Source organism: Centruroides sculpturatus, unplaced genomic scaffold, assembly GCF_000671375.1.
Source record: "Centruroides sculpturatus isolate CEXI.00-Female unplaced genomic scaffold, Cexi_2.0 scaffold545, whole genome shotgun sequence".
NCBI classification, from domain to species: Eukaryota; Metazoa; Arthropoda; class Arachnida; order Scorpiones; family Buthidae; genus Centruroides; species Centruroides sculpturatus.
In genome coordinates this window covers 475,924-498,090 of record NW_019384721.1, presented here as the reverse complement: position 1 = coordinate 498,090, position 22,167 = coordinate 475,924, and the positions used below count along the sequence as shown (strand labels likewise).

Below are 22,167 nucleotides of genomic sequence, written 5' to 3'. Positions count from 1 at the left end.
AAAAAAAAAAAAAAAAATAAAAAAAAAAAAAAAATTGCTTAAACGGGGTTGATACAGATTCGAATAAGCAGCTTTTCGCCTGTTGTCGTTGTATTAATGAACAACAGCCCAGAACTCACCACGAGGAGGTGGCTGCGTCTCGAGTTCCATCCCATAACGATAAAATATTCAGTTATTCTCATTTAATCTCATGAAAACAACGCCCGATCTACAGGGGATGTCCAGCCCCAAAAAAGTGACTCCATTTCAAAATAATGGAAAGTTCATTTATAAAATAGACTTTCCATTATTTCGGAAAAGACTCATCCAAACAAAAGAAGGATGCTTTATTTGGTTGGCTTTCCGTTTAATTTTCTTTTTCATAAGTATAAAACGAATAAATAAACTATCTCTTTTTTAAATATATATATTTACTTGGCTAAGTAAAAATAAATTCAATTCCAATTGAATATCTAAGTAAATAAAGAATAATATATTGTACAGTGTAGAGTTTCTACTGTTATATTTATGTAATTTAAATTAAAATATAAATAAATACTGAATAATTCACTACATTAAAGAAATATTTTACAAATAAACCATAGATGATAGAGGCGAATTATTAACGTAAATAAGGCGAAGGAATGACAAAGAAATGGAATGTCCTTTGGCATTCTTAAGCGCACTGTTGACATTGGCTACAGAAAGTATTCGTAGGAATGAATCGAGATTCATTTTCTCTCTCGAGCCTATCGATGCGTGGATAATACACGAAACAATCGTTTCGTCTAAATGGATCCAGTTTCTGCACGTTTTTTTTTAATTAAAACGAATGAAACCCAGCGTAGTCGGAATTCCATTTTTTAAAACGGAATCGCTACATATTTGATCCGTAATTGCCGATTTTAATATAGAAATTTTAGCGGAAAAAAATGCGTAATAACGTGCACGTAACCGAAGGCAGTTTGTTCTTTTTATTGTTATAGTAGAGTATAGAAGCCATTGGTCATAGAAGCCTCTGGGCATAAACAGTAAGTGTTAACCTTATTTGGACATAGTTATCTAAGGCCTTTAATTATAATTGTTATGTAGTGTGAAGCGATGAAGGTAAATTGTTTATTTATTATCGTTATCGCATCCGTTCGTGATGNTTCTTATATATAATAAATATTTAACAAATAGGCTAAATATTATAATAAAAATAATTTAAAATCACTCACTTCTTGCTTCCAATATCCTGACGCCGGCCGGATGGCCGAGCGGTCAATGTGGTAGCTTACCGCTCTGGGGTACCCGGGATCGACTGGGATTCCTGGAGATTTTTCGGAGGTGATCCTACGCCCCCATCCCTCACCACCTGGCCGCCTCATAATGGACTTGCTAAAAGAAGTCCTTTTAGTGCCGACAGGGCGAAAAGAGTTAAATGGGGTATGCACGGTTTAAATTAACTGTCGTCACTTGCGCTAGTGTCAGCTCGATGTATACTTATAGACTTGTCAACTTTCGTTTTCGATTTTTTAACAGAATTATGAGAATTAACGTCCAAAAGGAAACCAGCCAAAATGGAAAAAATTTTTCGGAACGGAACGATTTTCTATGTTAAATAAGAACCTGTTCAAAACAGAAACCTGCCAAACCAGAAAAAACTTCGGTACCGTACGGTTCCAATTTACATAGGTTTTATTGTATATTTTACTTGGTCCACGAAAAAAGAGCTATGGAAGGAATGTTGGTAGGGTTTACCATATGTATTGAATATATACAATATTTTTTTATGCAACCGTAAAATTAATATTCCACAGCACACTAACCATATAATAAATTATATCACATGCAAGCGCACAGCCCCAGTAGCGTTTTTTTAAAACTCTTTCCGCCCTATGGGCACTAAGAGGGCCTCTTTTTGCAAGCCCATTATAGGTTCGGCCAGACCCACAATGGAGCTGCCGGGTGGTGAGAGACGGGGCCCGACATATCCAAACGTACCACCCCCGAGAATTTTCTGGGGATTTTTCGACCCTTTCGGATTCGAACCCGGGTCCCCCAGAGCGGTAGACTGCCACCTTGACCGCTCGGCCATCCGGCAGCAAGGGCCCCAGTGACGTAGCGTGGGTATCAGCCGTCCGGGGCGGAGAAAAATTTCATCGCCCCCTTATTTAGATATCTCAATTTAATAGACTAAAATTCAGTTTCGTCACAGAATAAGTAATGAAAAATTCCGTGCTAGTGTTGCCACCTTTTTAAAATCGCTGATCCGGACGGCAGGTGAGGTTTGTTCGAACAGAAGTTCCTGACGCATACGTATATCATCTTGCAATGCGAAGAATAATTTGCAGTGCATGCCGGTTCTAAATCAGTTACAGTTAGCGACTAGGGAGACTTGGATAGGAGTAACGCAAGTGGCCTATCTCTATTGGATTTTGGAGGTGGATATGATTACGAATGAATCGTACAAGCAAAAAAAAAAAAAAAAAAAAAGGGTCCACTGGTTACACACGATATCCCCGGATGGCGGATGGTAACACTATTCCGTGCTCATTTCAATCGGTCCGAATCGTAGGTGGACGATAGTATGAAATAAAATGGTTCAAATTCTTACAAGATATTATTACAGTAGAACGTCGATTATCCGAAAGTCAATCATCCGAAAGAATTCCAGTTGGCAAATTTAAATTTTCGCCAGTGCTGTGGCGCTGCAATCTTTGGCTATGTCTTGGGCTACTCAAATATTTTACGTTTTTGATACTAAATTAACTTCTGAAGTATAATTTTTTATTGTTTTTATATTTTTCAATATATTTATTTTGTTCGTATAAAGTAAAAAAATAATTTTTAACGATACAATAGTTTTCGTTAGGCGACATGAAACAGAGAAAAATTTCAACATGGGATAAATTAATATATTTTTTCGTGCATAATCGGTTATCCGAAACACCGATCTTCCTCAGTCCGCAATTGATTCGGATAATCGACGCTCTACTGTATTATTTATTGTGAAATTTTGCCGCCACCTACGCTACGCTACTGCACAGCCCACACTGCTCAGGCCCAACGATTGTCATTATTTTCCATTTATGTCTTTTAGAACAGCTTGTTAACGCTAGGTTTTATCAGCTATTATTAAAACTGATATTTGTGAGGTAGGAAAAACCTTGAAATAAGATCTGTTTTATTGAATACCGAAAATTAATTCTATTTCTTAGATTAATAGAGAAGTTGCGGCCGAAGTTTAAACGTTAAACTTGTACGGCAAGCAGAAGTACACGTTTGACGTTTGAACTCCAAGTAAAATACATTGCGCACTAACTCATGGGATATTGTTGAAAAATGGCGGAAACGTTTAACAACGACGAATGTTACTAGCGAAAGTAAATAAACAAATTTAACTATTTTATTTATAGGATGTTTAATAACACTAAATAATTATTTTTAATTAGCGTCGTATCTCCTATCGTACGATAGGACTACCTCACACTTTTGTTGAGGGAAGTAGTGGCTTATGTAAATCCGAAAGCAGCTCAGGAAATTAGAAAATTTACAAACGTATTACGCTGTTGATGGTAGAATATGCTGTGAAAGAACAAACCTACTCCTACAGAATTATGATCAGCTATTATGAACAGAAATATATATAAATTCTATAGGTACGTCACATCAGTTGCAAAAAAATTGAATAATTTCTGGATTAAAATCGTCTGTTTCTTTACAATATTATTCATAAATAACCATTATTTTAATAAAATACGTCATAATTTTAATTCCAAACATACAAAAAAAAAAAAAAAAAATGAAGTTTAAACCGAACTTCTACTCGCCATGCTAGACGTAGCAAACGCCATTGTCAACCTTCTAGAATTGCCAGATGGTGGCGCTCGACGTCGGACGTTCAGATTTTGGGCTGAAAACGTCGGCCGTGACCTCTCTATTATGTCTAATTATTAGATTAGTCTTATTAAAGCTCAATAATAAGGCAGATCATTTGTCATTAATTAAACACAGTGATGCCTCGTACTTCAAATTTAATTCATTCTAGGAGCTCGTTCGAACTTTGAATTGTTCGAAGTCCGAATCAATTTTTCCTATTAGAAATAATGGAAAGTGACGAGCAATTATGTATTATGACATCGTCAATTTTTTTTATCATAGTTTTAATTAATTTAATTTAAAATATATACTCTCCATCTCATACTTTTCTTTTAACAATAGAGTCGTGCCAGTCATCTATCTAACACTTTTCGGGAAAAAAATTTGAATTGAAATGTGACTTCAAGTTCGCATCGGAAGTTCGTATATCGGGGTCTCCTGCCCATAAGGTTTCCATATCTGATCTCGTCTTTTATTTATTTAACTCCATTCTCGAGATTAAGGAAAGCCAAAGGAATGGACGACAGTGCAAATTTGTCTACAATTTTTTCAAATTGCAGTCCAATTAATCTGTTCCTAGACCCCAAACAATACCCTTATCAGAGCCTGTTCTGATAGGATAATTTACAAATTCCAAGATTTATTTGTGTTAATGCCTTATGATTAAATTTAAGATCACACTTACGTAACTCATTGTGAATGGTTGCATTAAATAACATAGATACGAGGTTTTACGTTTATGCTTAATTTTTATTGTGAATGGCCCTTTATTCCCGTATACCGTTAATCTTAAAGCGTTACTTACACCATTGTTTTAATTGTTAAACGAAAATTTAAATAAAGAAAGAGATGCGCACGAATGTTATTAATTTAAATATTCACATTTAGATAAATTTTTATACACACATACATATATATTGAACTGCCAAATATATGAACGTCATGTTATTTCAATGAAAAAATTTCTCCTGAAAGGAGTTAAATAGATTACTGGCACGACTTGATTGCTAAAGGAAAAGTATGAAGTTCAGGGGCAATACACTGCTAATTTGAAAGTGGAGAGCATATATTTTTAATTAAATAAATTAAAAGTTGCAGCCCGGCATTGTGACGATATCACAATAAAATAATTGCTCGTTATGTGTAGGCATTTATAGAAATTTTTATCTTTGCATATAAATTTTATTAAAAGAAAATAGATAATTAATAATAAAAATAATTTAAAATTACTTACATGATCTGGAAACTTCTGAAAATAACTTTAATTTCTATTATTTACAAGAATTTGTCGTCTCTTCGCCGATTTAAAGCCATTCTTGAACAGAATCAATTGTTAAAATGCATTGTTACTCCTATTATTCCAATTCGTTGAATTTAATATTTCTTAATTAATTAATTGATGTCGACGGTTGGACCATTTTTAGATCGGAGATATATTTTGAAATTCAATATTTATATTCTAATGTTATTATTATTTGTATTGATTAAGAATAAAATACAATTTGAACAAACAAATTATTGTGACGTCGTCACAATGCCAGACTGCAATTTTTAATTTATTTAATTAAAAATATATGCTCTCCACCTTCAAATTAGCAGTGTATTGCCCCTGTACATCATACTTTTCCTTTAGCAATAGAGTTGTGCCAGTAATATATTTAACTCCTTTCAGGGAAAACTTTTGAATTGAAAAATGTAACTTTCGGTTTGCATTAGAAAGTAAGTCATATATAGTTAATCGTGTCCTCCTGCCCCTAAACTTTTTATATCTGGTTACGCCTTTCAAGTATCTTATCTCCGTTCTGGAGATTAAAGAACGGACGACAGTGGGAATTTATAGGTCTTTAATTTTTTCAAATTGCATCTGGTCCACCAGTGGCCAAAAGATCTTCGTACCCTGAACACTAGGAGTTCGATCGTGGGTTCGTGTCTCGCTCGGACGGGCTGGCCACATGGAGTTTTCCGGGTTTTCTCCCCGTCTGTAACGCTAAAATAGGAGCCAATTTCCCTTAAAAAGACCTTCCGGAAGGCATCCCCCTAGGCAAATCGTCCAATTGTTATGTTGCCATAACTCAAAAAAAACATCAAATTGAAGCTAGCGGGGTTCCACTACCAACTACCGATGTTCAGTGTTTTTTTTTTTTTTTTAAATTCGTGTGGCCGTAAAAATTTTTTCAGGGGTTTCAAAATTACGGTTACACCACTGAATTGATCATTTCTATTATAGAATGCTACTGTTCCTATTTCTGATATATTAAATTACTTTTTTTATAAGAGTAATAAATACTCTTGACATTTTTTAAATAATTAGAAATTATATTTTAACCACAGGGCTTCATAACCATAGAACCTTGGCCAGATGGCCGACAGCCTACTGTTCTGGGAGATCCAGGATTAAGGTCCTAGAATATATTCTAGGACTTTGATCCAGGATGGGATCTAGACGGATCGAAAAACTCTAGAAAATTTTATAATGTCGGGATCCTATCGCCCCATTACGATCCTGGAGGAACCCATAATTCGCTTCCAAAAAATAGCCCTTATACTTGCTCACAGGACAGAAAGAGTTTAAAAAAACCAAAAACCATAGATATCGACATATTATAAAATATAATTTAAATTCTTTTTAAGAATTTACATTTAAATTAAAATATAAATAAATACTGAATAATTCACTACATTAAAGAAATATTTTACAAATAAACCATAGATGATAGAGGCGAATTATTAACGTAAATAAGGCGAAGGAATGACAAAGAAATGGAATGTCCTTTGGCATTCTTAAGCGCACTGTTGACATTGGCTACAGAAAGTATTCGTAGGAATGAATCGAGATTCATTTTCTCTCTCGAGCCTATCGATGCGTGGATAATACACGAAACAATCGTTTCGTCTAAATGGATCCCGTTTCTGCACGTTTTTTTTTAATTAAAACGAATGAAACCCAGCGTAGTCGGAATTCCATTTTTTAAAACGGAATCGCTACATATTTGATCCGTAATTGCCGATTTTAATATAGAAATTTTAGCGGAAAAAAATGCGTAATAACGTGCACGTAACCGAAGGCAGTTTGTTCTTTTTATTGTTATAGTAGAGTATAGAAGCCATTGGTCATAGAAGCCTCTGGGCATAAACAGTAAGTGTTAACCTTATTTGGACATAGTTATCTAAGGCCTTTAATTATAATTGTTATGTAGTGTGAAGCGATGAAGGTAAATTGTTTATTTATTATCGTTATCGCATCCGTTCGTGATGCAGATTATCCGATATCGCTTATGTATTATCCGATCACGTGTAATTTTGAAACTGATTAGTTTTTTGCCATAGGTTCAGCTGTTGGATTTAATACAAGAAATTAACATTACTTTGTCTTTCTAGACAATAATACTATTGTTATTGAGTGGAGAAATACAAGGATTTGTTATTGTATGGTGTCAAATAACTATATATTAACATATGAGTACTTGGTAATTGAGATACATTATCAGAAGGCCATTTGTTAAGTATTACAATGCTAAAACTTAATGGTAATATTATAATTAAGTTTATGATAATTTACATGAATGTAAACATAATTAGTTTTTGTTTTAAGTGTTGTTATATGAATAATTTTGAATAAGCAAATAATATTTGGTAAAGTGAAGACATAAATCATTGTAATTGCTCTTTATTAAATCATGTAATTTGGTATAAAATTATATAATGACACCCGATAATGACTAGAGTTTGCTTTAATATTTATACAGATTATATGACGTGTTGTAATTTTAAACATTTAATATAAAATTGGTAATATGTGAAGAGATTAAACACATAATTTAATATGGGTTATTTATACACTGTGTATACTGTATATAACTTTTACAATTATTGTACTTATTTATTAGTTTTTCAGTGATTAAATTGATGAAATTAAATGCTTTTTAAGCACTTCCATCTCTAGCTCAACAATTTTTTTTTTGTTAAATCAACATAAATATACATTTTAAGTTTTTTATTTTTTAATTGAATGACACTAAATATCAATTATAGAATAAATAAGTTTAAATATCACAGAATAATTATTTTTAGAGTTTATAAAAATAATGTTATTTTATTTAAAAAAAATATATATAGTGACAATTTTATATATAAATTGCATTTACTCATTAAATAGCGAGTGTTAATACCCAAAATGTAATGAGAAAGTATTCAATTAATCTACTTGGTAATTTTAATTATTAAGTAGATTAAAATTCCTCTAATTAGTAAATCCAGAAATTTACATACGCTTATACTTCAGAATCAAAGGAATAGCTGAAATAAAATTTTTGTAAGTTTACGTAAAAATTCATATGTACAAATTCATCATTTAGTGCATGTGGAAATATATAATTTTTCATATGCACTGAATGTAGAAACAAAAAGAGTTGACAAATCAAAGTTCAATAAGCAGCTGGATTTAATAAGCAACTTTAATCATGTTACTGTTGATTTGTTTTCATGTAATCTCAAATATTTATATCATATTCATTAACATTAAAATTATTTTTGCCAGTTTGCCAGCCGTTAAAAGTATGAAATGGGAAAAATATCCCATTTTGTACTTCTTAATAAAATATTTTTAAGATGGAAAATGATTGATTGAAATTCATTCTAATAGCTTTCAGAATGCTGTAATAACAAATAAGTTGTTGTTATAGCATTAATCCAATCTCTAGATTTGATGAACTGTATTGAGAATTTCCCTTTTTGCTTATTTTGCATTATTAATAAATACTGTAGTTAAATTTAATATCTTTCTTTCTCCTTCAATAGTTTTATGATAATCTTTCTTGTGATATAAATTAGATATTAAAAATATTATTTAATATTTATTCTTTTTCTTATAAAGATGTGATCAGATAACTTTAAGAATTATAAACCTGTGAAAAATAACTATTTAAATTGTTATTTGGTTTATTAACCTTGTAAGTTATGTTCTGTAAATGATTATAATTACAGATTCAAAGTTGAAAAATGATCACCCCAATTCTGGAATGCTTTAATCAAAAATTCTATAAAGAAGCTCTTTTAATAAGTAAAATTGCATTGATATGACCTATATTTAACTTATTTTATTATATAAAATCTTTGTCTAGTTTGAAGGATTTAATATATCCATTTTTTAATACAGTATCATTCTTTATTGTTATACAGCACTTTATAAACAGTATTATCATCGTCATTAATATGGTTGGTCGGTACTATTATTTGTTCTTTAGTAGTAAAAGTTTTCAATTTTTTTTTTTTAAGATTTTTGCAAATTTACATATAAATTTTTTTTTACTATTCTTAATCTAATCTTAATAAAGTTACGTAAATGTGCAGTTTATGATTAATGCAGTCTGATTTCAAAACTTTTAAGTAAATGCAATATTCAGTATTTTGATATAAAGTGTTCTTATTATTAAATTATATTTAAAATATTTATTAGTATAAAGTGTTTATTGTAAGGATCATTTTAAAATCTTACTTAATATGTTTCAAATATTTCTGTTTTTATGTGGAATTAATAAATCATTACTAGCTAATATCAGTATATATGCATTTTAAAATAGTATAAATTTTTTCAATCATGTTCTTAACACAGATTATGGAGGGACACCGTCAACTGGGTGATTGACAACTGGGCAACAAAATGAGATGAACATTAGATAAAATACAAATTTTTTGGTGATTTTGTTTTTTTTTTAATTAAAAAAGCATTATTTTCTATTGATCTACTATCTGGTAAATTTAAATATTTTTAAGAAATGAGTTAAAAGAACGACTTTGTAATTAACAAACATATTTATACATGTTACATACATTATTTTTTTATTTTTACAAGAAAATAGAAAAGTCTCAAAGGACAGTTGATATCTATTTCAAAAATTAACATATATAGGTTATATAAGAACTAAGATAATAATTACATAAAATTAAAAATACATTATATTAAATACAATATATGTTAAAACAAAAAAGTATAAAAGTTCTTTGAAAGAATTTATTTTTGAAGAACTGCTTTTCTTTGATGCACTTTGTTAACCACTTCTGACNATTAAATACAATATAAATTAAAACAAAAAAAGTATAAAAGTTCTTCTAAAGAATTTGTTTTAGAAGAACTGTTTTTCTTTGATGTGCTTTGTTAACTGTTCTGGCATAAAATAATTAATGATGCTACAGTATGTTATTTGGAAAGATTTCCTTTTTCTAAGTTGGAAATAACACGTAACTCATAGTTTGTAACTTATAACTCATACATTTTAAGTCTTAACTATATTTATATATATTTTACCAATATTTACAATAAAAATAAATAAGTAAATAAAAAATATCAGTCAAATCAAATGCTTGCTAAGTCTGAAAATTTTTGTCACCCAATTGACAGTCTCTTAGTTGACCATCACCTAATTGTCATGTACCCAATTTTGGATCATTCTCTCTCCTCAACCAATGGTTGGTGGGTAAACATGGATGCATGCAGTCTTATAACTTCTCTCTTCGCTTAGGTAGCTGTTTTATCTGTTGATAAGACCTTTTCCATAATAACTCATTGCAATATTCCACTCTGGGTCTTCCACATCCCTTTTTTGCCCTCTATCTTTCCTTCCAATAAAACATTCATCCATTCTGAGTGTCAAATTAGATGGCCAATCATGTCATTTCTCCTTTCCTCTATCGTTTTCAAAAAATGTCTCTTCTCTGTTGCCTGTTCCAAAACATCCTCATTCCTCTTTCTCTCTGTCCATGACACACTCATCATTCTTTGCCAGCACCACATCTCAATGGCTTCCAGTTTTCTTTTCTCCACTGTTTGGAGTGTCCATGTCTCTGAACCATACAACACTATGCTCCAGATAACTCTTAATGAATCACTTCCTGACATTGACTGATATATTTTTCAATGTTAATATCTGTCATTTCCTATAGAATGCCTGTTTTGCTTGGGCTATTCTCGCTGTAACATCTCTTTGACTTCTTCTGTCTGAGGTAATTATGCTTCCTAGGTACATGAACTCATTGACTTCTATCTCTTCATCATCCAAATAGATGTTCATTCCTCCTTGTTCTTTTTTTTTTTATGTCTCATGGTCTTTTTTTTCCTTTGCTCATTATGGATCATAATCTGTGGTTTTTAATGGATTAATTTAAAAAGCCTTTGTTCATTTTTAAGCCAATGCATACTACTTTGTTATATGCAAACTAGTTTATAATAAGTTTTGGATGACGTAGCCATATTCCATTACTTCAGAAACTGCAATTATGATAATACTAATAATGTCACACCAATACCTTTAATGCAATATAATTTTAATTATACTCTAACATCTAATGTAAAATTATGTTCTGATGCACTAACTTTCAAATTAAATTAGTAAATTCCATACTGATGGCATTCATTCTATTTGAAATGTATTTTTCTTTTTTAAAAATGACTAAAAACATCATAGTGTGAAAAGTCATTTTTAAAATGAATAAAGTATATTTTATACAGGTAAAATTTCAAGAGATTCTATATGTATAAATTCATAAAAAAAGAACTGTATTAATTAATAACTAATGTTTTTGAAAGTATATCTATATATAAAATCATAAGACTAAAAAGTATTACAATTACATATACTGAAATGCTTCATGTTTAAGTGTAATGCAGTCTTCTAAATTTGTACTGTTGTAATTCATAAAATATATATTGTGTATTTATAAAAGTCAATTACCAGTAGTATATTTCCTTCTTTCTTTTTCTTGTAGGAAATATCAATAAACTACAATCAATTTAATAACAGGAAGCTGAACATTATCAGCCATTTGAACTCATACCAAGAATGTTGATTATAAAAAAAAATTTATTGATGATTCATAAAATATTTAAAGTGGTTTTTTTAATTAAATATAAATACAATTTTGAAGTTTTGTATTTTCAATTTTATAATTAAATTAATCTTCTTTGTTAAAATTGATTACAAAATGTTAAAATTAAACAGTATTTTTAGTTTTTAATATATTATACTTCAAGATGGTGAAAAGTCAAATTTTCATTAAACTTTGCAAAGTAAACATATGAATGTTCTACAAAAGCTATAGACTAAAAATTGTTTAAACAAACTTCAGAATATAACTTTATTAAATTAATTTAATAGTATACATGCACGTATAATTTGATAAATTAAATGACAATATAATTTGACATTTTAACATCAAAATAACCTATTATTTTTATAAGGATTCTGTCTTAAATTGTTAGACATACATTGAGAAAATGTATTTAAAAATTATGATATATGTTTCTTAACACACTTTTTTGGATTATGACCATGCAAAAAAATTCTATTATTTGACTATGGTTGATTAATATATAGACTATAATGGATAAATATAGAATTCCTTGTTTTAAATTATTAGATAGATTAATAGTTTTCATTGTGAATGAAACTAGTGTCAATAATTCATTCTTATTTTTATGACTATACAAGAAAGATATCAAGACACTAATATTGATGCAGTAATTTTAGTTTATGTTAAATATACATGTTAAAGTTTGTATTTTTTAAGGATAATTAATGATTTTTCATAAAATTAGATTGCATAGTTTAAAGAAATTTTTAATTTACTGATAAGAATTTTTATTAAAAGTCTTCTAAATGGATGATGAACTGCTTTAACAAATTTTGAAGAATATCAAAATCAATAGTTTCCTTTATTTTCATCTCAACAAAACTCACAATAGCATTAGGAACATTTATCCAAAAGTTATTGCCTGTTTTGGCCTGTATGTTTCTTCAGACTATTGAACAAATGAAAAAATTTGTTAAGTGATGATAAAGTTATGCTTATTTAATGGAATAAATTTTAAAATTTACACTTACTGAAAGGATACACAACATTTTGATTAATGTCTGTTATAAAAAGTAGCATTTTAGTGTTCTTTTTTTCTCTGCAAATCATATATTTACCATAGAACATTCTTTTACATAATAGATGTTTTAGGTGTACTTGTAGTTACATAAAATTCAGTATTAATTAATTAAAATAATTTTTATAGTCAAATATCATAGTTTTTTAAAAAAGGAGTAAAAATTAAAATATCAATATACAACTTATATTTTAAAAATACTTAAGGAACTATTACAATATCTACATTTTTAACAAGTACACAAACAACTAATTTATAGTTTTAATATATTTTATTCCTTTTTAAAAAAATAAAATAAGCACTGCATTATATGTTAACTTGGGATTTTTTCATTTTTCAAAGCAGAGATTTAAGATAAATGGGTAAATTTTTTTCCAGCAAATTTAATAAGGTCAATAACAATATCATCTTTAACTCCTGGCTTATTATTTTTCATCTGCTTTAAGGTATCTAGTTCTTTGATTGTTATTGTTCAAGGTAGGCTAGGATATTCTGATTCCTGAAGTGAATTGTTTTTGGAGCTATCGTCATCATATAACTCCTGATAAAATCTACACAGACAAGATATCATAAATCACTATAAAAGATATTTTATCTCCTCCTTGATTTTGCTATAATTAGTTTTTTCTTTTTGTTTATCATATTTTTCCTCAATATTTTCATGCTATTATTGTTTTAATTGTTTTGTGTATTTTTATTTTTGTGTTATATTCTCTTATATCTATTCTTTTTTTCCCCTCACACTTTTACAAATTTCAGCATCATATGTTAGATTAGATTTATTTTGATCCTGTTTTAATATCCACTAATTTATTTTATTTTTGAAAATAGCTATAATATTACTATATTTTCTATAAGAATTAATTTCAAATAAGTGAGTGAAGTGAATATATTGTAGCTAGATTTATTATGTAAGGTATTTCAGCTTTTTTTTTTTTTAAATGGAATTGTTCTGACATGATGAGCTTTGTGCTTGAATTCCTATAATAATGCTATAATCTTTAAAATTTTTTAATATTAATGTTTATGTATATATAGACCCATATGGTGATTAAAGGTAACTTCATACTAAAAATACACAAATTCCAAATATTTTAAGAATTTCCTGTAACAGATAATGTTTTGAATTTTTGAGGAATATCCACCATTAGAAGTTGCAGTTCTGTTAAGAAATTTATTTTTATTTAAAACAAAATATCATCATAAATATACATATACAGAATAAAACATTTGGGGATTGACTTCTCTGTCCCCAAACACCTGAAGTAATTCCAAATATCTTGTTCAAAAGACAATTGTTTTCTTGGGTAGTTTGCAAAATTTCAAGATTTTCTATAAAGTGATTGCCAAAATATAAGCAATTGAAAAGTGCAAAAATCACCAAAAAAGCTGTATTTTCTTATTTTTCTTCATCTCGCACTGCAGATGCTTGTAGAGAAAAAACTACTGGGTGTAGAAAGCTCAAATTTTAAACTTAAGGCCTTCTTATAATCAGCAAGGTGTTCGCAAAACTTCCAAATTGATAAGTCAAAGTTCACAGGGGTTCCCCTTAGAGCTAATTCAGTTTTATGGCTTCATTTTTTGTTTATAAGGATAAAATTGCATGGAAACAAATGAATTTTATTCAAAATGTTACTCAGAATTACAAAAACTCAAATTTATGCAAATTAAAACTTTTTATAATGATTTTTCTAAATGGTGTACCGGAAGCGTCAGTTGGAAATGTGTTTAGTTGCAGAGTGCTGACCAATTGTATGTCTTGATGTAAAATAATATAATTATTAAACAAAAACAATTGATAAAAACATCTGAGATGTAAAAGAATTATGCCAAGTAAAAATTTATGACAATTTAGATAATCAAAATTTTTCTATATTAAATTTAACTTCATATTTGATTTTTATCGTCTTCATCACAAACTTCTAATATATCGGATATTAGTTATTGCACTATTCAGTAGTTTAGTTATTACTTCAAGCAAAGAAACGATTCTACATTCTGTTATATTTCAATGTGTATAAAATTTAGTGCACAAATTTTTTCAGTTTAAACATGACAGTTATTCCATGTTATAGTTATTGCATTTATGGTCAGTTGATAAGTATAAAAATAATTTCAATTTTCCAATTTAATGATTATTTACAAATTATATGTTGGCATATTCATATATCCCAGACATGATTAACTGAAGAGAGAGGTGTTGTGATCTGGCTGGCCAAGGAATGGTTTCAACTACATAAAGGCACTCTTGGGAAATGCAAGCTGTTTGTGACTAGGTATTATCTTTTTTTGGAACAATGGCAGCTCTTGTGTGTTGTTGGCTCTGCATCAATGTATTGAAGAAGTATCATTTATTCTTGTTTTCTGAATTTCTGTTTTAAGTTTTGGTTTATATTAAATTTGAAAAATTACTAGGTAATTTGAGAAATACTGGTAATTGTATTTGAAAATAGAAAAACATAATTTATTAGTTTTGACCAGCAGATGTTTGAGTTAGCAGTTTTATAGCAGATTTCATCCCAGTTCTGATTTTAATGGTGCAGTTATCCCTCATACAACATGCCACTTCTAAAACAGTTTGAAAATTGGGAATATCCTCTGTACAACATGCTTTCCAGTTTTGCTCTAATATAATTTCACACAAATTTCAAAACTTTTAAGTGCAAACTCCATTATTTAATATTTTTTTTATTCAAGTAAGCATTGCGTGCTGTTTCAAATTTGTCCATGAATTTTAGAATATTGAAATTTTCATTTGATTTTATGCTGTTCGTCAGGTTTACTTTAATGAAAACTGATAGTGTAATTTGTTTCTTCCTTGCCCTAGCTTTCCTATCAACCAGATAGTGTTGTTGTTGCTTTCAGACTTTAGCCCTTAAGACTCATTGTTTTTAGTTTTTATACATTAATTTTATTAATTTTTAATTTTCTAAATAAGAAAATTTACCTAAAATCATTTAATAACACTAAATAAAGTTTTTAAACTGTTTTTCAACCACAGGTAAGTAATCATTCATAAAAATGACAAACGAAATACAGTGGTATCTCAGTACTCAAACCGTTCCTAACTTGAACAATTTTGGTATTCAAACACAAATTCTGAAAAATAAATTGCTTGATCCTCAATTGAATAAATGTGAACTGCTAGAACAAATTTTCAATTAATAACATAAAAATTTTTTACATAATGACAAAATAAAAAGTATGGTAAAAATAAAAAAATGAAGGCATTTTTTGATATTTCTGATCAAGATCATCAAAAAAGCTCAGATGATGATGATACTTTGTAAAAAGAAAATGCCCTAGTTTAATTAAAATTGGTATTAATACTTGATACTGTACTTTTAATTGTGATTGTTAGTTAATTATTGATTGCTTTAATAAACATGTCTCTTAGTAATGAAAAAGAATAGTATACCTTTGTTAACTTCTGGAACCTAATCCTATGCTCTGCACTAGTCCTTTGTTTCATATAGTGCAGATTCACATAACATGGCACTTTTTCAGAACATAACTACATTATTATACGAGGGATACCTGTACATTATTTCCGATAAGACCAAAAAATGAACAGTAGAATTTTTAAATCATTATTTAAGATTAACAACATAATAAAACATGCCAATGTTTTCTCTCTGATTCTGTTTAATTTATTGCTTCATTTAGGCCAATGCTTCCAATATATAATACAAGGTCTGTTCAAAAAGTATCGGACCTTTGGTCGGTAAAAATAAATTTATTGACTTTGAGGTACAAAACCCTAATCCCCTTCAAAGTAGTCTCCTTGGTAATGTATACACTTCTCCCAGCGTTCCTGCCATTGCTGGAAACACTGCTGGAACGCATTCTCTGGAATGGCCATCAGCCGGTCCGTCGCATTTCGCACGATGTCTTCTCTCGACTAAATTCGGGTTCCTTTTAGAGGCATTTTCAGCTTGGGAAATAGCCAAAGGTCACACGGAGCCATGTGGATAGAGTACGGAGCGTGACGAACCACAGGAGTATTGTGTTTGGCGACGAAAGCTCGAATCAGATGCGCAGAATGGGCGGATGCGTTATCACGATGGAGCTGCCAAGTTTTGATCGACCACAGATCCGGTCGTTTGCATCGCACTGTATCGGAAAGACGACGAAGGATCTCCTGGTAGTACTCCTTTGCGATGGTTTGGCCTTGTGGTGCGTACTCACGACACACCACCCCACGAGAGTCGAAAAAACTGTCAACACGACCTTTGATATTGCTGCAGACCTGCCGCGCTTTTTTTGGCCTTGAGGATCATCCCCGAAAGCCTGCTGAATCTTGCAAATGATTTACATTAGGTTTTTGGCAAAATTTGATGTAATATCGCTGCTCACGTTGTTCAGTCATTTTCCAGCTTAGTGGAATCTGACGAGAGCGCACTACATGACCTCACTCATAGGCCGATTGCCAAGGACTTACGCTTCCTGCAGGCGGGAAAAATTTCAGGGCTGTGCATGACTGTCCCCTCCACAACTCCACCAAAGGAGGCCTCTCGCTCATCATTGGTTTACGCGAAAAAAAAAAGTCCGATACTTTTTGAACAGACCTTGTATACTTAATCTTTTACTATTAAATGTCAGAATAGTATCAAAGTTAGAGTGCTATAATGGTGTAAATTAATGGCAAATACAGTATTATTTTAATATTTTTTTTGTTATTAAACAAAACTTAATAATATCTTTTTTAAAACAGATAAAAACATGAATAGAAATGAATCATCACATTTCCAATGTTATTCGTATATGTGTATAGATGATGTGTGTGAAGATGTCACAATATGTGAAAATGCTTTGATGGTAGGTATCAATTTCTCTATCAATTTACCTGAAGTTTTGAGATCATTATCACTTTTTCCCTCTTCAGTGTTATAGTTACAATGTGTATGATGCTTACGGTGTACAGCGTCGTCAAAAAGGCTGTCTGTTTAAGCCAGAATGGTTGATGATGCTCTGTAGCACGGCTCATCATGAAGGAAGAAAAGAATTTTCTGGACAGTACAGTGGTAAATGTTGTCGGGGGAATCTGTGTAACAATGGATCTTTTCCCTTGTTAACTGCAAAAGCAACTGGTGTGTTTATTGATTACATATATTATCATAATGTGATATAATTATTTTAACATGCTTAAAACTTTTTATAGCACAAGATCAAGCCATAACATCATCTTGGACTACAATTAACCTGATGTTGTATATATTGTTGCCAATTATTTTTGTTTGTGGTGTTTTATTAATTGTAATTTATATAATGAAAAGAAGATGCAACAAAAATATGGGTTCTCTGTTGGACCCAAATCATGATTATTATTGCGAAGAGCTGAAGACGGGCACAAATGATGATAACTCTTTAAGAGTATGCAAAATGTTAAATAATTATTTGATTATGATGATTTGAAAATTCTTCATGTTTCTAATTTCATTCTGTAGGAAATATTTGATGCTTCTGTGACATCAGGAAGTGGATCTGGACTTCCTTTATTGATTCAAAGGACATTAGCAAGACATATACAATTAGTGGAATGCATAGGTAAGAGTCAGTTGTCACTTGTGAAACAAAATTTTATGAAATTATTCCTTCCAATAATTTCAGAAGTGAATAAATTTAAAATTTTATTTCAGGAAAAGGAAGATATGGTGAAGTGTGGAGAGGAATTTGGCAAGGAGAAAATGTTGCAGTGAAGATTTTCTTTTCTCGTGATGAAGCATCTTGGGTGCGCGAAACAGAAATTTACAGCACTGTCATGCTGCGTCATGTTAACATTTTGGGTTACATTGGTTCAGATGTAACGTCTCATAATTCTTGTACTCAGCTGTGGTTAGTTACTCATTATCATGTGCTAGGATCATTGTATGATCATTTAAATTCAATGTCTGTTACTGTAAACGAGATGTTGACACTTGTTCTTTCTGCTGTATCGGGATTGGTACATCTTCATACAGAAATACATGGTACAAAAGGAAAGCCAGCTATAGCTCATAGAGACATTAAGGTAAATAATATAATCATTCATGAAAATCATATTTCATGAATTTTTAATTAATTGTAATAATTCTATTCTAGACAAAAAATATACTTGTTAAAAATGATGGGACTTGTGCTATTGCCGATTTTGGTCTTGCAGTAACTCATACTCAAACTACGGACATTTTAAATGTAGGTAATAATCACAGAGTTGGCACTAAACGATACATGGCACCAGAAGTTCTTGACGAAACTTTAAGTGCAGAAGTTTTCGAATCGTATCGCAGACTGGATATCTATGCATTTGGTCTTGTTTTTTGGGAAATATGCTGGAGATGTTTAAGTGGAGGTAATTTGTTTATTTTTTAATTAATATTTTATGCAACAGATTTAAATTAATCTAAATCATTCTTCTTTGTAACTATTAAAACTTTTATCCAGGAATTGAATAAGTTAACGATGAAATGATATAAAAATTTATTTTCAATTTTTTGTTCATGTGAAATTTTACAACTGTTTAATAAATGTTACAGTTAAATGTTAAATAGTTGTAAATTTTCTCATTTAGATAATTTATTCAATGTTTTTTAGTCAGACTATCTAGGCTTGATTTTATGTGAATAATAACATGAACATGTTGAGAAATCTCATGTGGTACTAACTCATTCAGACCATTCACTGAACAAGTTTGTGACACCCTCAACACATTCATGTTTGTTACTCACATAACTCAAGATTAAGTACCTGGAATGGATTGTGATGTTGGTAAAACAAATTAAATATGAATTTTAAATACACCTAATGGCTACACCAGAATTATTAACAATTGTTAGATTGTAACATAACATGCAGTTTTTCAAGGATCAGTAATCACTAATTATATTTTTTTTACTGTGTACTATAACTTCACAAACATCTCTACTCAAATGATTGTTACAGAAATGAAAAATGCAGTCATCATGGATCTTATGTCAATGCACAGTAAATCAGAACTACACCGAACAATGGTGTAATTGGTCGATTTCCATCCTCTATTGAAGGAAACAACGGTTATCTCAACCATTTGAACTTTCAGTTAACATTGTGGCCTTACTTCCATGAGAGACTGTTTGATATGGTGTCTCAGTGACTTTTCATTTACACTACAAATAGAACTACAGAGTATGTAAGCTTAATCATTAGCAGATGAGGTCTTAGCAAGAACCATTGAGATTGCGAGCAAAACAGAGATGCTTGGGTTCCAGTTTGCACAACAGAGCTACACTGCTGCCACAAATTCCTAGAGAACCAAGGCAGATAGCAACAACTTTCACCCCCTTCCTAAGTTACTCCATTGGGCTGTTCAACCTTATCTGCTGATTCCTAACTCCTTATTATCTGGCTCTTGAAGGAGCATAACTATAGATTGAACAAGTGGAAGAATATCCTAACACCTCAAAATGGGTCCTCCCCAACACCTGAGCTGTCAATCTAAGAAGACATCATTTATGTATATTATTAGGAAATGATGTAACCATTATTCTCTTCAACAGGTACACTAAGAACTGCCTGGATAATGGTGATTTGGTTGTACCATCATCCAGGTAGTCCTTAGTTTATATTAGCATAAAATCCACAATGGTTGCATTATTCTTTGGCAAAGACTGTCATTGCCTGTACAATTAAACAAGATTTTGTAATTCAAAAGTTTAGATTTTATTAATTTTGTTTACTTTAGTTTAGTATTTAAATATTTAGGCACAATAATATTAATATCATTAACCAAAACTTAATTATTTTTTTCAAGATAAGTTTTGCTAAATTTTACTTAATAAGAATAATTTCACTGGTTATTTTCTTACTTCTTTACAAAAATTTTAAATGAAAAATTGAATATTTCTCTTATTCCTCAAAAGGTATTGCTGAACCGTATAAACCACCTTACTTCGATATGGTTCCAAATGATCCTAGTTTTGAAGACATGAGGAAAGTTGTTTGCATAGATGGAAGACGTCCTACCATTCCAAACAGATGGGCTTTTGATCCGGTACGTTGTGCCTGTTCAGTCTTTAATATAAACAAACTTCTCTCTGTTAATTTGGATTACTTTTCCTTTGTTTTAGACATTAAACGCTATGTCGAGATTAATGAAGGAGTGCTGGCATCCGAATCCGTCGGCCAGACTTACCGCCTTAAGAATAAAAAAGACACTTATTAAGATATCTTCGGCCGATTCAAAACTAAAAATAGACACCATAAAAAACAGCCTTTAATGGTGCACGGAAGATTTTGAAGTTTCCATCGCTCCATCTAAATTAACATCAAATTAAATGCAGCTCTGAATGTAATCAATAGTAGAACATTAGAATAAAATCTTAATATTCTAAGATTTTATTCTAATGTTTGGAGTTAAATATTATATTTGTTATAACTTTTTTAATTTTGGAATAAGTGTGTAAACAGCCGCTCCAGTTGCCATTTACAGTGCCATTTGGTCTCTATTGCCACAGAAAATTTATTCATTTATTCCTTAAAAATCAGTTTGATGATATTCTCTTAAATTCCATTTATTTCTTCCACAGTAAATGGTCCACTTCCACATTCTTCTTGGTTCAGTTTCTAAGTCTCCTAGAAACTTGTAAACTTGTGTGACGATACAGTAAAAATAAACTAATACAGTGGAACCTCGGTATACGACCTTAATCCGTTCCTGGTGTTTGGACTTATACCAAATAGGATGTATACTGAACCAACCTTTCCCATAAGAAGTAATGTAAAAATGATTAATCCATTGTCATGTAAAAAAAGAAAATGGCTGGCTTTAAACACCTCGCTTTCCTGGCTGGCTAGTTCCTGCTTGATTTTTCATGACAGCATGTATTTTTTTAGCTTTCTTGCAAATAATTGCTTCTGATATGCTGTCTCTAGCACACTGTTTTTCAGTTATCCAAAGCAAAAGCAATTTCTCAACATGATCTAATGTCTGTTTAGAAATTGATTTAACCCCTTTTGCAACATTAGCAGATTTAATAAATGTCTTTATTTTTCATGATTGTCGATATCGTTGTTCTCGGAATACGGTATGCAACAGTTAAAATCTCGAACACGCGTGCCACCTTCATATTTCTCAACAATCTCTTTTTTCAGTTCCATTGTGATTCTAGTCATTTTTTTAGTTTTCTGTTGTTTTTCATTTGCCTTTTTGCAATTCATGATTAATAAAATAATAAAATTTTACTTACAAATTAAAATCAGAAGAAATTTAACAGTTATAAACTGTGGCACCGTGAACATCTAGTCTGGTCTAGTACACCGATAGTGCTACTTGTTCATAGATAACGCATATAAATTGAATTAAGTCTTATACTGAACAAGTCATATAACAAGCAAAATTTGTTTCATCTAAACAGGACATATTCTAAAACAGACGTATACTGAGG

The 22,167-nt window shown here is 30.5% G+C and overlaps 1 protein-coding gene across 2 annotated transcripts; it reads left to right on the top strand.

Moving 5' to 3' along the window:
• The first annotated feature begins 6,581 nt into the window (after positions 1-6,581).
• Positions 6,582-21,051, top strand: LOC111628023 (activin receptor type-1-like). 2 transcript variants are annotated; one of them, XM_023371741.1, is made up of 9 exons: positions 6,582-6,979; positions 17,481-17,584; positions 17,652-17,856; positions 17,928-18,139; positions 18,214-18,313; positions 18,406-18,776; positions 18,848-19,097; positions 20,644-20,774; positions 20,851-21,051. In XM_023371741.1, the coding sequence occupies exons 2-9, from the start codon at positions 17,489-17,491 to the stop codon at positions 20,998-21,000; spliced, it is 1,515 nt and encodes a 504-aa protein (XP_023227509.1). In that variant the 5' UTR covers positions 6,582-6,979; positions 17,481-17,488; the 3' UTR covers positions 21,001-21,051. The 2 variants fall into 2 exon arrangements, with proteins under 2 accessions (XP_023227509.1, XP_023227508.1); XM_023371740.1 differs by lacking the exon at positions 6,582-6,979 and adding an exon at positions 6,987-7,370.
• The last annotated feature ends 1,116 nt before the right edge of the window (positions 21,052-22,167 follow it).

What these genes read in the sequence shown, in the direction of transcription:
- LOC111628023 (XM_023371740.1), top strand. An exon ending in ATGATGATAACTCTTTAAGA is followed by an intron (nt 18,140 to 18,213) that starts GTATGCAAAATG and finishes TTCATTCTGTAG; the next exon opens with GAAATATTTGATGCTTCTGT. An exon ending in ACAGATGGGCTTTTGATCCG is followed by an intron (nt 20,775 to 20,850) that starts GTACGTTGTGCC and finishes CCTTTGTTTTAG; the next exon opens with ACATTAAACGCTATGTCGAG.